Genomic DNA, 14713 nt, shown 5'->3' with positions numbered 1-14713 from the left:
CAATAATTGCCACCAGAAAAATAGATTGAGGAGAGTGAGGACTTTGAAAGGGAAGATTAATTTAGTTTCATTTATCTTTCAGTATTCGGCTCTTTTATCATTTAGCCAGTTAATTTTCAAATTTGGCAGCTCAGTTTAGCAATCTTTAAAACAAAGATCCCCATCTCTATATTTGAAAGGAGTTTTTTAAATGAAAACTTCAGATGGTTCACACCATATAGATGCCTACCTGGGTATTTGTAGCCTCTAAGGAGGACAATTCTATTTCGAGAATTTAAAAACAAAGGAGGAACCGCTTGTGCTAACCTAACCAGCCTCACTGAAAATCATTTTAAGGCAATCATTATCTCGATTTAGTTCTTTTCATTTGTTGCCAGTGTAGCTTTTTAGCACTCCATCTCAGACATATACAGGTATTTTAGCAATTGTCGGACTGTTATAAATAGCAGAAACAGGTTGGATGGAAAGTTGAAGATTAGGAGCTAGGAAACCGTCAAGGCTTAAATTTGTTTTGATTTTCAAAGACACGCCTCACGGAAAAACTAGTAGGACAGAGAAACAAGGTGGAGGAATTTTTCTAGGGATTGCTTTGCTCCAGAAGCCACAAACTCACACTTTGGAGGGGTATGAGTTGTGTTGTTCTTGGGAGCCTGTGGTAGCTCTTAAGGAGATGCTGATAGACTGTGATGAGGTTCTTTGGAGCGGGCATGGGAATGCTGTTGGCTCCTTAACTCAGAAGTGTATTTTCCTGGTGCAGCAGATCTCTAGTGTTTTTCCTGTAGCAATTTTTTTTCCTGGTCTTTGACGAAAGATGATGCATAATCAACAGGTATATATATTGTGACTCATCAGGTTGCAGCATCTAACTGACCTTCACTGATCCAGAAAATCTAAGAGCTTAGTTCTTGGATGCAAGACAACCAAGAATTGCAAGGGGCTTTGGGCTGGACAGAAAAGTTGAATCTCTCCTTCTGTACCCAGCATAAATCTGCAGTAGACTATTATAGAACTGTGGTCTTTGCCAGCCACCAAATGAATAATAAAAAAAGGCTTCAGCTTAGGAGCACAAAGGTCTGTATTATGCTTACCTATCCCCTTGCTGTTTTCAAAACAATATTCCAAGAGTTTGTTCCAGTCATCCATCAAATATCATTCCACAGTCTAATTACCCAGATAAAATCTTGGGTACTTTGGCTTGAACCTGGACATCAGTGTTATATCAAAATGTGGTTTGTTTGCTCATGGCTTATTGAGATATGTAAACAAGCCATGGATGATGGCATGACACAACATGGAAATCTAATGATCAGTTTAACCATATAGCCAAACATTTTTACTTTAATCAGGCAACAATATAAATATTTGGAGCTTACATTTTCACTAATCGATGCCTGTCACTCCTAGTCAGTGTAACCACTGGCCATTCTTGCCATGGATGACGGGAGTAACAGTCTAGCACATCTGGAGTGCACTAGATTAGGCAAGATTAGTCTAAACAGTTCATTCTATTTATTTTTTAAGCTGTCATCAGCGTTAGCCCTCTGGACACTATTCATACATATCAAACATTTATTCGTTTGATCATCAAATTCCTAGGCCACTCTACTCCAGAATTATTCTGGGTAGCTCCACAATGAAAAACAGGTAAATACAGTATCATATAAAAGCAGCAGTTTGCTGGAAGGAGAAAATCCAGAAAACACTCACCCCATCCCTTGACTTAAAGGGGCCCAGCCACACACTAACCCTAAAGTTTTTAAGTTTCGTGTAAAGGCAGTTAGGGTGGGTTCATACAAATCTCCAGGGTGATGCTGTGCCAGCGGGCAGACCCAACAGAAAAGGCTCATTTCCTGGTTTCTATTAGATGACAAGGTATTCCATAAAATGCAGTGTAAATAGGGCTGCACAATAGGAGCTCTGCAGTGCCCAGGAGCACATAATGAAGAACCTCTCTCTTCCTCATTAAAGCAGTCACATTGCTTTTGCTCACATAGCTGTGTATGTGCAATACAGCCACTTTGCTTTCCTGGAAAAAAGTGCAACTATTGGGGTGCAGCTGATTTTCCTGTTCCTTTTGGGATAGTGTGGCAAATATAAACACCATGCTGTGCTAGGGTAACTCTTTCTTCTGCCCCTTTAATGCTCCATGTGAGGAGGAAAGGTCCCTTTAATGTTCAGTTTCTTCAGACAATGGTGTTCTTTTTCCTTGCCTTGGAAATGCTTTATCAGGCTGTCATTGCTTTGCCCTTAGGTGGGCTTGATCAGTTTCATTGAGACAAGACAACCTGTCCCAAGGACTTCCCTTATCTTCCGAAATTGGTGCTGTTCATGTTCTTTATATTTCCTGTACGTTTGTCAAACTGAAAAAAAAAATCAGCTTTTCCTCCTCCAAACTGAGGCAAAGTTCCATCAACCTACGTCTTTTGCTCAGACAGTGTTTTTTCCCCCGACTTCCCTGAGTCTGTGGTTGCTGCTTCTAACATCGCTGGCATTTTTATGGGAATGCGGGCACAGCTGTTGCGACACCAAAAATGCTGTATTACTGTCAACGACCAGAACTCGACAAGTAGACCGCAAGATGAATATCAGATACGACCAAAAATAAGAGGTGGCTCTGCATCAGCAGTGCAATCAAACCACAGCGAGCTTTACAAACAAAGCAGAATTTTGCTACCTTTGGAGAAACAAAATTGTCCTGGCCCCAGTTGGTCAGATGCCACGGCTATTTTACATCTGCACGCCAGTGGCCGTCATTGCATTTCTAAGCTACCTGATTCCAAGCAACTCTGGGCAGCTTGACATATATAACAGTTAGAAAATCAACATTAACGCTCCATTGATAGCATCACCTGGAGGGTGCAATATCCAAATTCTCTCCCACCCCAAGGCCTGGGGAAGGATCATATTTTTAGTGCTGCTTTAAGGGCTGGTAAGGTGGGGTCATATGAGGTGAGATGCTGTTCCAGAGGGCTGGTGCAGTGACAGCGAAGGCCTACTTTCTGGATCTTACTCGATGATACTGTTTGATCGGTGGGACCCCAGAACAAGTGGACTCTGACAGATTTTACAGGACATGCAGACATTTCAGGTGACAGCTAGTCGCTCAAATAACTAGGGCCTATGCCCTGTAGGACTTTAAAGGTGACTGCCAACACCTTGAATTGCACCTGGAAGCCAACTGGTAAGCGGTGCAGTTCACAAAGCATGGATGTTACAGGGCATAGCGCTCCTGTAACTATGTTCCAGCAAGCTGTAGCTTCCGAATTTGACTTGGAACGGGGGTTTCATAGCAGATCTGCAGAATGGGATTCTCCCTGGAGCAAGCTGACACCTCCAGTCCCATAAAGCCATCTGGGTGGGGAAAACCAAACCAAACCAAACCCAACCATTTCATAATCTTCTGTTTTGGTTCTACCTGTTTTCAGTTTGCCCTGCCTCGATGCAACACATTTCTTTAATTTCAGGAATAATGCCTGAAAAGTGTTCCCAGCTTTCCATTTCTATTTGTATCCGTGGCCTTTTTCTGTCATTCCATAAACCACGAGTGCTTTTATGCCCTGAATCACTGGGGATTCCCAGCAGGCAAATAATCGCTTATTTTAAGGAAGGTTATTTGTATCGCAGTTCTTAAAAAATGTTGCTTAATTGCTGTTCTACACTGTAGAAGTAGGGCACAGTGTCCCTTTGTTTTGGCATTGTTGTGCAAACTAGCAAGCCAGTGTGTAACCGGTAGCTAGAAGGAATGTTGATGGTTCATATGGTCACATCCTAAAAATATTACCTTGTACAGTCACATGTGAAAGAGAGAGGGAGGAAAAGGAAATAATGCTCATAAAACACCAAGAAACAATTCTTGTTTCCTACAGACATTTTGGAAATATTCTTTCATGGGGGCAATTTTGATCGGCCTTAGAAAAATTGAGTAAGTGTATAAGTGAGAAAAGTTATTCACATTAAAAAAAAAAAATCATGCAACAAATTGACTGACTCTGGTTTGTATTTCACTGTCTACGTGGCTGACTGAAAAGAGAAAGAAAATCAGGTGGGAGGAACAAAAATGAGTGGCAGTAGCATACATTGGGGTCTGTAGAAATCCAAGATTAAAAAATTACTGGAAAACAAGCTTATCGGGGATGCTTTTTAAGCTGGTTACTGTGTTAGAGCTGTTACGTCCCAGAGCACGTGCTGCATTTTCAGGGGAAATACAAGCACCGTCTCTAAAGAAGAAAGTACACAGTAGCTTTACTCTCTATTCTGTGGTACATCAGTCATAATAATGATCCAAATAAATTAATAAACATAGGTTCCTCTGTAATTAAGCTTGCCTTCCCAAGATAGAAGCGTAAAAGTAGAAGTGAAACTCTCTTCATCTTCCCAAACAAACCCGTGGGTTTGCCAAACATCTGCCTGCTGGTCTCCTGTTTCCCTGCTTCTTTCCATTTTAATTTTATTTTATATAGAAACAGGCTGGAGGGGGAAATCACTTAAAACTCTCAGATAACAATCAAAATGGTTTTACGTACAAATTCATTCATGTTAGACAATTAAAATATTAAAATTTATGTCAGTTTATTCCACAGACTATAAACCCTTATTAGGGTTGTTGCTATTATTAATATATATTATTGCTGTTATTAGTGAGATCCACAACAGGATGTGTGGAAGTGTTCACATAGCAGTTGTCTTCTGTGCCTCAAAACACGCTGTGCTCATCCTCCCAAATGTAAGAACTTGGTTCTTCCAACCCTTACCCATGAACTGGCTCAACCCAAATGGAAGCCCCTTTAGAGATGCCTGTTCAGTAATGGCTACATTGCCCATTTCAGCCTGTCTAGTCAACATTGCATGAGATAGCCAATGGCTCGATGCCACATCCTTCTTGGACAGAACCCTGAGTTGATCCAGGGGTCGTCAGATCAATGAGGTTGCTGCCTCACTGTCAAGGAAGCTGTTCTTCAATGATGGAAAGCAAAGGAGTGGTTGGTAAATGTCTAGAGAACTTACCTGCCTCTGGTGTCTACTGCTGCAACATGTGCTTTGCATGTAGGTATGCATTTCTTTATTCAGGCATTTTTTATCTGCCACAATTGAAACACTGTGTGTGTGGTGCAAACCTCTAAAGAGACCTCCAGTTGGGACTTCTGGCTGTAAAATGCTTGCTCAAATACAGAAGGAAAGGGAAGTTCTTCAGATACTGGTGTAATTCATGAAAAAGAGATATCCTTCCACATTAGAGTATCAATTTTTTGGCTGTGATAAGAGGGACAGTATCCATTTCCACTGTCAGCTGGTTAATTTGCAAAATATATATAATTCAAAAGAATGTGGATATCTGCAAATATCGGTGAGTCTTCCAGAATAATTCAGTATATAGTGAAACCTTAATTTAACAGACCAGCTGGGGATGTGATTCTTGACTGTCCATGAAATTGTAGACTTCATCATCCCTGGTGATGTCATGATGCAAATGATATTAATGGTGTTATTTGCAATATTTTACATCATTTGCATAATGACTAGAATAGCATTATTTGTGCAAAGACATCATTACAGAAATGATATCAATGATATAAATAACAGTCTACTAAAACATTCACTGTTCAGTCCATGAAATAATTTCTGTCTAAAAGAGCCAGTAACCAGTATTTTTAATTTACTTTATGATCTTCATGTAGGCCCTTCCAGTCATTTTGAATGTGATTGATGTAATTTCCACAATCTTTGATCTTCCATCATAGCTGAACTGGAGACGTGCATATATGTATTTAGATTACAGGGAAAATTAAAGAATGAGAAGAAGGAGTATGATTGAACGAAACAGGACCACTTGGGTGACAACTCCCTTACATTGTATTTTGTCTCCTATATTTTCAAACAAGCAATTGGTTGGGTTAGAGTATTCCCTTTGTTTGGTTCCAGTTGTGAAGGAGAGTTGCTGTACAGAAAACTTGTTATCCATCCCATGCTTTCTTATGAATGAGAAGAGAATAAGAGCTGAAGTAAATATTCAGAGTTCGCCATGATACATATTAGAATTTTGATCATGATTTTTAAAAAAAATTAGAGATTTGACTCTTATTTACTGGCATCTGTCAATCATTTTGCTTTCGGCAAGATATCAACTGTCCAATGCAAAATGCATTGCATACCACCGGTCAAACTGTCAGGTAGGTATGCTTGAAAGGTGTTGCAGCCTTGCTGTTCTTGCATAACTGAGCAGCAAATGGAAAATCAGCACCTCCTGGAGTTCCATCATGGAATGAATCCATGACTAGATATCAGATGTTCTGTGAATATTCCACAAGCATTAAACATTCAGCAAATAGCTGAATAATCAGTACCAATAGAAGAGAATATATGTAGCTCAGGGTTGAACTGTGGAGTCCTTGAATAATCAGCGTCACAATTTTCAAGAGAAAGTTCTTTCTAGAAATAAACTGGATCTGCAGATTTTCTCAGTTTTTGTTTGAGCTTCCTTCTCTCTCAAAATGTTATGCTTCCATGTTTCTTAAATATTTCTCCCATGTACTGATTGCATCAACCATTGTATCTACTTTTTATGCATATACAATTCTGCACTTCAATTTTTATTATATTACCAAGTTAGTTTCTCTAATAAGGATACGATTCACTTGAGGATTATCTCAAGTTCATAATTTCCTCCATTTTTATGTTTACCCAGAGGGCCTTATCTTATAAGGGATTGAGCTACATGACCCACACTTCCTGCAAATTTTAGCTGCCTGCTGTAGTTTTGGTTTTTTTTTTTTTAAATGCAGCTTGCTGAGCTTTGAAATATGTATTGTTTACATCTAGAAATGAGCAGTGTTTCATTCTTACATTGTACATAACTAACTTATCCTTGAGATACTCATGTTGATTACATCAAGATGTTTCAAAACATTTTAGACTTGTGTTTTGGTCAACAATGAAAGCTGCTACGTGACCCTCTTTTTAATTTTTTTTCCATGTCCTATCTGTGGGGCATAGTATTGATTTGTCCAGCAGCATGTCCTCTTATACAGCTGGTCTGTTGATAGGTTGACTGGCTTGTGAACATGGGTTTTCTCTTTCATCAAGGTAGGTTTGGTGATGAACTCTCTGAACGTCAGAATGTTTGATTTTTGCATCAGTGGAGTTTCAGAGTAGGACAGTTACAGCCAGGTTTAGACTCAATCAGCTGAGGGTGACCTGAAATCAAACCTCACCTGTCAGTCTGTTGCCCATCACCGGGTTCTTGTGAGGATTAACCGGGAGGAATGGTAGGTAGGGAAGACCATAGACAAAGTTTAGAACACTTTGGCAGAAAAGTAGGGTTCAGGTGTAATAATAGTATTTGGGAGAAAACCAACTTTGATCAGAAGTCTTCTGCTAACAATTGAGAATGTCATTTTGCTTCATGGCAAGAGATTTCAATATCCCTCTGTTTTCTTTGTTTGTTGTGTGATGTGTTCTTTCTCCTCAGTGCCCTTAAAGATAGCAGATTTCCCCCAATGACGAGGGATGAACTGCCACGGCTTTTCTGCTCAGTGTCTCTGCTTACTAATTTTGAAGATGTCTGTGATTATTTGGATTGGGAGGTAAGGAATCTCTGTTCTTTGTGTATTTCATGGAGTGACACTTCTCCATTCTTAAAAAGCTAGCCTAGAAATGTTTCGGAACCTTGTTTGCAATTAGGGTCTGTTTTGTACTGCAAGAGTGTGAAAAAGCAAGGGGGTGTCTCAGACCCTCTCCTTGGTCCAGTGAAAATGATCTCCAGAATAGCCAGACCATTAATTTCCAACACTGGATTTGCCCTCTGTATCCCATGAACATTTTGATTTTCCCGCTGGCCGCCCTTATTCATTACTTTCTCCCATCTGCTGAATTTACTGTCCCGGTGAAAAATGAATTTTCAGTGGTGAAGTCATGTTCATGATAGACTGCAGGCAGGCAATATAAAGTGGAACATTTATCTGTATTAAAAAAAACAAAACTTTTTGCTTAACGAGGAAAAGGAAAATAAAGATTCTAGCCTAGCCCTCTCACCTATCAGCTGTTTTATGATATGTGGAATAATTTTTTTCCCCATGAACACAGGCTTAACTGTTAAGTTAAGCTTTAAGATAAACTTAGCTTGGCTGAAACTGACAAGATGGTGCACAATAAGAACCACATAGCAATCTCATTATCCCTCCTATTTTCATCTCTGTTTTGAGCATGGCAGCACGCACATATGCACTTTTTATTAAAAACCCTACTTGACACTTTGCAAGTTTGAAAAACTTGCAGAGCAGGAGAAATTCTCAAAAACAGTTCCTGCCAACGAATAGTTTACAGTGGGTATCTGAGTAATTTTCAGGAAAGTTTTTGCTTTCAACAATAATGGCATGTGACCATCCCAAAGTGCCACTCAAATTCCAGCATTCTGCCTTGATCTCCATCAGGTAAGCTCTAGAACAGAGCTATGGAGGTTTCCAAGTATGTGAACATTTAACATTTTCATGCCAAGCTGGTTTCAAAACGGATGCGTCTATAGTGATTTGCGTTCATTTATAAGCTTGTAAGTGGCCTCAGAGAAGGTCAGTTGAGCAAAAGTAGTCAGAATTGCAGAAGGCGAGAAGAGTGCCCTTCACAGATCATTCCAAATGGCATGAACTGCTGATTGCCTGAGTCTTGATATCAGATGTCCTCAACCAGGGCCCTCAAGATATGCTGAAATTGACAAGAGTTTTGTCCAATCCATTATCCTCTAGAAATGTGTGTGGGGCTAAAACTCACAGAATATAGCCATAGCCCACCTTACTCAACAGGGTTGGAACAACATCTGTCAGAGTTCCCAGAGAGCACAACCATGTTGGCTAGGAACTCTGGAGTCTTCATTTTAGCATCTTGAGGAGGTTGAGAGTGGTGGCTTTAGGACACTATAATTATTTTGTTTGTTTGTTTGTTTTTAATAATGAAGACAGAGACTGAAACATTGGGCTGTGCCCACAATGGAAACAGGATCTCTCTCCTTTTTCCTCCTCTAGTAAAACTTTCCTGGCTCTTTTTAAGCTGCTGGAGTAGAATGTACTATTGGATTTTTTTCAGAGCTGGCAAATAATCACCCTCATAGCATTTTGCATGCAACTTTGTGAATTGGCTGCTCAGTCTGAATAACTTCTCACTTGTGAATTGCCATTTGCTTGGTTTCTGAATAAAAATCGAAATATATCTAAGGCTTTAGAGATTATCTTAAACACCAGTCTGGTAACAGATATGCTAAGGAACTCCTCTTCGTGTTAACTATGTACCCTAATATTTTATAGTCATTGCATTGTGAACGATTCAGTGCAACATGCTGTGAAGAGTGTTGCCTTCGCAAAAGGCATGCCGGAGGTTCCCAAATACTCACAGTATGGCTTCAGATCTGACCAGCATACCTAGTCTCTTCTGGAATTTAGCACTTAAATAAATAGAAGAGTATAAAGCTAAGTCCAGCTCTTTGTGTGCAAACTTTTGAGCTTCTCCATTCCATTGCCAACTGTCTATATGATGTATAACTCAGCAGCTGAATATCTCCTGGACGCAGCAAAGGCCCATAGGTATTTATAGATGGCTGTGTAACAGACTTCGTAAGGAGTAGCAGCCTTTTAATATCCTTTACAACCCTAATGATAATTTGCTAAACCGTTATTATTTTTTTGTTTAGAGCACTTGTTTTGGGGGGAAAAATGATATTTCTCTGGATTAAATCCTTGATATGTCTCAGTAAAGAGGGCGAAGAGAGTATTGAATTTAATGTCCCATTGGGAACCCTGGAATAAAATGACCCATCACTGCCAATTGCAGAAGAATAAAGCACTCTCCTTTAGTGTCCACAGAAAATGTGATCTCTGAACTTCCCACTTTCTGCCCTACTACCTTATTTCCCATTTTGAAACCCAGCTGGGAGTGGGTGGGTACAAGACAGCCTGAAAGAATACTTTCTGGAGACAGAACGGAAGCATTGGGGGTTGAGTAGTATTTGGACAATGAGGTTGGAAACACAACATCTTCATTTGGTGTAGTTTGTTGGATTTTAAGGATAGAAAACAAGGTCCTGCAGGTTCACCATCCGTAGGATAATTACGGCACTTTTCTTCGCATTTCGTTCATTAGAAATAAAAGCTAGGTAACACTAGCCGAGTAGCTACTTGTCCTCACTCAGCAATTCCAGTTAAGATGCCACCTTTGCTTAGTTTTGCATCCCTTAACACTGCACTGGTGGTGAAAAAAATAACGCAGCACCGAGAAGGCCATTTTTTTTAGTAATTAAAGCTGGGGAGCTGAGAGAAGAGGAACCAAGATGAGTCTTCTCCCTCTCGCTGTCCCAGGGAGATGCATTGTTTTCAAAGACTTGGTTTTCTAAATGGGAATTTAGGGTTTCAGCCTGACTTGGAAGGGTATTTTTTGAAAAAATATTTCCCATTACCTTTAGCTCATGGTCCATAGGGAACCTTAGACAAGAGAGTAGGATTTTATTGAAATGTTGGTCCTTAAAACAATAATGCGTCACTGTATTTGGCCCTTACAGTGAGACCGCTTATATCATCCATGTTTCTTTTAAGGGGGACTGCAGTTATGCAATGTGAATGGCAAAAAGTCATTTCAAGATGGCTAGAATATGACCTAAAGAGAGAATGTGGTTCTTCCACCTGGTATAACTGCTCATTTCCAGATCATCCCGAAAGGCCATCCGCCCGGTTAGGAGACCTTACTTCTGTAGGTATGCTATTGATGATCTTGTGGGAGCTAATCCAGCAATTTGCTAACGAATGCAAAATGCCTTCCAAATTTCAAGTTCTCAGAGCTCGCTGTGCTCCTACAGTTGATCATCCTGGGGAGCCAGAAGTCTTGCTGGGGGAGGAGGGTACATCAGAGAGGATATCTTCTGCTCGAGGGTCTCTCAACTGGGTCAGCGTGGTCTTTTCTCCCGACAGAAGGAATTTAGAGGAGAGGGCTGAGTGAATTGGCTGCCATTAGCTCCCACATGGTTTTTCAAATTGCTGCCATTTTTCACCTGTTGTTTAAATATAATTTGCACGTTTCTCTAGCCACTTGCCCAAAGGGTCACCTGGGATTGTAGAGTGCAAATACAGGCCTTCCATTTTGTCCATTCATCCTTCCATAGCATGGCTATGTGTGACTTGCTCTGCTCATCAGCTCACGCTACCTGGGGCTTTTTATGAGGATGGGGCACATGGTTGACACCTCTAGCAAAAGTTCCCCTCCCCAAGACTCATCCCACAAAGTTGGTCAGTGTATAAGTAAAGGAGGCTCACGGCAGATGGCAGGGGTAAAAGCTATAGTGCTCCATAGAAGAAATAATTTTGACCCAGCCTCTATATCCAGGCCCTGTCTGGTGGCCATTGCATTGCACACATTTTCCATGTAGAAGACCCTGAGTTTAGTTACCAGCATCTCCAAACACATCTGGAATCTTGGAAAACCACCCACAGTCAGTTTAGACATAAATCAAGCTAGTACAGTATTTGGTTTATTTCTGTGGGTCATTTTTCAGCTACTGCAACTCTCTATTTTTGAGTCAGAAGCTACTTTCTCCATGTGACTTTGTCTCAGAAAACTGGGCTGTTTTCTATAGAGCCAAATGCTGACATTCTACTCTTTCACAGGGAGTGGTATTCACGGGGACTCCTCTCCCATTTCTAATCTTCTTCCACCTTTCTCCTAAGTGTTCAAAATTTCCATTTTTTTTTCCTCTGTCAAGTAATGCCCATTCCTGGATTAAAAAGTAGCCCTTTTTTGTCACAGGCTCTGAAGCTACCTCTTCTGAAGAATATGAAATGAATGTGTGCTTCTATGAAAGAGAATGGAGAATATACCACTCAATTGCTTGTCATATTTGGCTTAGCTGGGTAGTACACACATAGACTTTAAAGATTAGGTTATTGCTTGAATGCTTAGCAGTATGGGATGACAATCTAAACCAGTATTTCTCAACATTGGCAACTTTAAGATGTGGGGACTTCTGGGAGTTGAAGTCCCCACATCTTAAAGTTGCCAACGTTGAAAAACACTGATCTAAACTCTAGTGGAATGAAAGAAGACTTCTGAGTGTGAATCTAGTGAATGCCCCTTGAGACTCAAGACAGCATATTGTAAATATTAAGTTCTGAAAATGAGAGCCAGTTGGGTGTTGTGAGTAAGGGCACCAGGCTAGAAACCAAGAGACCATGAGATCTAGTCCTGTCTTAGCCATGAACCCAGCTGGGTGACTTCAGATTGGTCATACTCTCTCAGGTCAAGGAAGAAGGCAGTGATGGCAAACCACTTCTGAAAACGTTGCCAGGCAATTGCCAGGAGTCAAGATTGACTTGAAGGCACATACACAAAAAGTTACGCAATTCAGAAAAGGATTGTCTTGAATGTACACTTCTCCCTCCGCAGATGAACTCCCTGGTGTTTTCCATTTAATAATCACAAACATATTTTCTCATCACAAACAGCATGGATAATTGGCTGGAGAGCCCCAAGGTGTTGACAAGGAGTTAGTGTATAGAAAATTACATTTTATTGGAAAGCTTAAAGAATCGTTGGAATTTATCAGTGGTGTCAGACCTTTTAACGCACAGATGGCTGAAGCAAATCATAATTGACAGCTGTGGGCAAACACTTATTTGAACATGACTTGTATTGGGTCTATATTGAATTCATTTTTTTAAACCCACAATTCTTAACTGAGGCCTGTAGATATATAGAGCAAATTACATGATGAAAAATCACAGCTTATCTCCTCAAGGGAGACACAGTGTAAGACGATTCCTAAGAAAAGAGAGTGAAGAAGGAAGCTAATCTATGGAAGGGGGAGAATGAGATATTAGAAGAGGTCATTGGAGAAGAAGGAAATGCTTCCCCTTTTAATCTCACCTTTCCTTCAAACCACATAATGCAATCAGAATGGTCCATTCAGTCTAGTTTATTTTTAACATGACTTGGAAAAGTAGCAAGCAGTGTTGTTGAGGAAAGATTGAATGGGCATCCTCCCACTCAGAATCAGATGCTTTCACTTAGCTTTTTCTAACTTGGCCTTCTCCTGACACATGAACCTCAACACCCAGAAGTTTCAACAATGCCTGTGCTGGCTAGGGAATTCTGAACGTTGAAGCCCACGTAACTAGAGGGCACCCCAGTTCAAAAAGGCTTCACACTGCATTTCAGTTAAGAGAGGATGAGGGTAAGGAGAGGACAGTGCTGTGAAAAACTGGAAAAGAGAAAAGAAGAAGGGCAGAAGTATGTCAGGGACCACAAATGATTCAGAGCTGAAAAAAGGCCTTCAAAGTGGACCAGGCAGAGTCCCTTAGAATGGGAAACTGACTGCATATATACAGTAGCGGAACTAGTGCATTCCAAACCTTTTTTAGCCCATGATGAACCTGCTATATGGGTGCATCAGCAAGAATATGATCTGGCTTTAAGCATGTATTTATTTAATTCATTTAAGGCACACGGGCACTGTCCTTCCAAGTGTCTCTCTTGAGGCATGTTGCTCCTGTGATGCATGCATATAATTGGCTGAAGTTGTCATGAGCTGAACCTTTTTGGGGTGGGAAGTAATACTCAACAGATCTGCAGCCTTGGGTTTTTTGGTTGGTTGGTTTTGACTTTTTCTTTTTTTTTTCTTTGTGCCTCGTATTTATCAGTTGCCAAATCACTTCTTTAACAACACTGGGGATGTAAGATAGAGTTGCACAGCGCTAGAGATTCTCTTGGGAAGAGTTGGCTTGAATGATGTGGGAACGCAAACGCTGCATCGTGTCTGCAGCTAATTCAAGCAGCTGCTTCTGTTTCCAAGATTGTCTGGCTGCAGCGGAAGCCTCCCTGCAGCAGTGTGTGCCCTTGTGGTAATAGACACGGGTGCTTTCATGAGTTGCTCATATTTGCAATCCTTTATATCCTGAAGCAACACTTTCCAATTGATTCCATGGATCTGCGCAGCTCTTAAATGCAATCCTTCCTCTCTCTCCTTTTGGCAGATGCAATCTCCATGGCTAGTACTGCAGTCCTCCTATCTCTGCTGCTACTATTGCTCACCATTATTGATCCTTGAATTACTTGAAATCCATCCTTAAATACTTAAGATGGGCTTTTTACCAAAAATCCAATCCTCCCCAAGTTTCCCAACTTATTATCAAAGTTCTCAATGCTTTCCTCTTCATCTGCAATCTCTTCCTCTTATATTCCATTGTGCTCATACGTGACCTTCACTTACCCAGCTCTATCTTCTTCACCTGTCCAAAGGTTGACTGAAACCTCAAGTGACTCCGGTCCTTCATTTTTACTGCCCTTGTCCAGAACTGCCTCTCAAAATATATCTACATTGTCATCACTTTCCAATTTCTCTTCTATCTCTTCGATGAAGTTTTTTGTCCAACATTTTAGCAAAAAACATGAAATTTTAATAATCATGTAGTCATCTTTCATTGACTTGTTCTGACTTCTTTTCTTCCATTTCCTCTGATATCGCTTTTGTGATGTTGTCTACACTGCAAGCCACTTGGAACAACAAGGAAAAAAAAGAAGTGTAATTGATGTGAAGGTTCTTTAGAGTTAATCAATCTCAGAATGTGTTAACATTCTTGGAAAACAAGAGACTGGAAGATGCAAATTGCAATTTTATGTGGAGCTTGGAGAGACAAGCCTTGTGGTTAGAACAGCATAACTTTATAAGGACATAGACAAAGAGAATGGA

General features: G+C 40.4%; 1 protein-coding gene across 5 annotated transcripts in view; it reads left to right on the top strand.

Moving 5' to 3' along the window:
* Positions 1–14713, top strand: part of AMMECR1 (AMMECR nuclear protein 1) — an 87174-nt gene that overhangs the window by 55572 nt on the left and 16889 nt on the right. For 3 of the 5 annotated variants that reach the window (XM_088129238.1, XM_088129235.1, XM_088129236.1), the window contains exon 3: positions 7466–7580. In XM_088129238.1, coding sequence (XP_087985364.1) covers positions 7466–7580 — 115 coding nt within the window. Of the gene's footprint in view, positions 1–7465; positions 7581–10571; positions 10726–14713 lie in introns of all 5 variants that reach the window. The other 2 variants (XM_088129237.1, XM_025169083.2) reach the window with 1 other exon arrangement.

Source organism: Python bivittatus, unplaced genomic scaffold (assembly GCF_059951505.1).
Source record: "Python bivittatus isolate LINGU-HERP-01145 unplaced genomic scaffold, Pbiv_v1 ctg000790_np1212, whole genome shotgun sequence".
Classification (NCBI taxonomy): domain Eukaryota; kingdom Metazoa; phylum Chordata; class Lepidosauria; order Squamata; family Pythonidae; genus Python; species Python bivittatus.
Note: the sequence above shows the minus strand (reverse complement) of the source record. Positions and strands in the feature narration are given on the sequence as shown.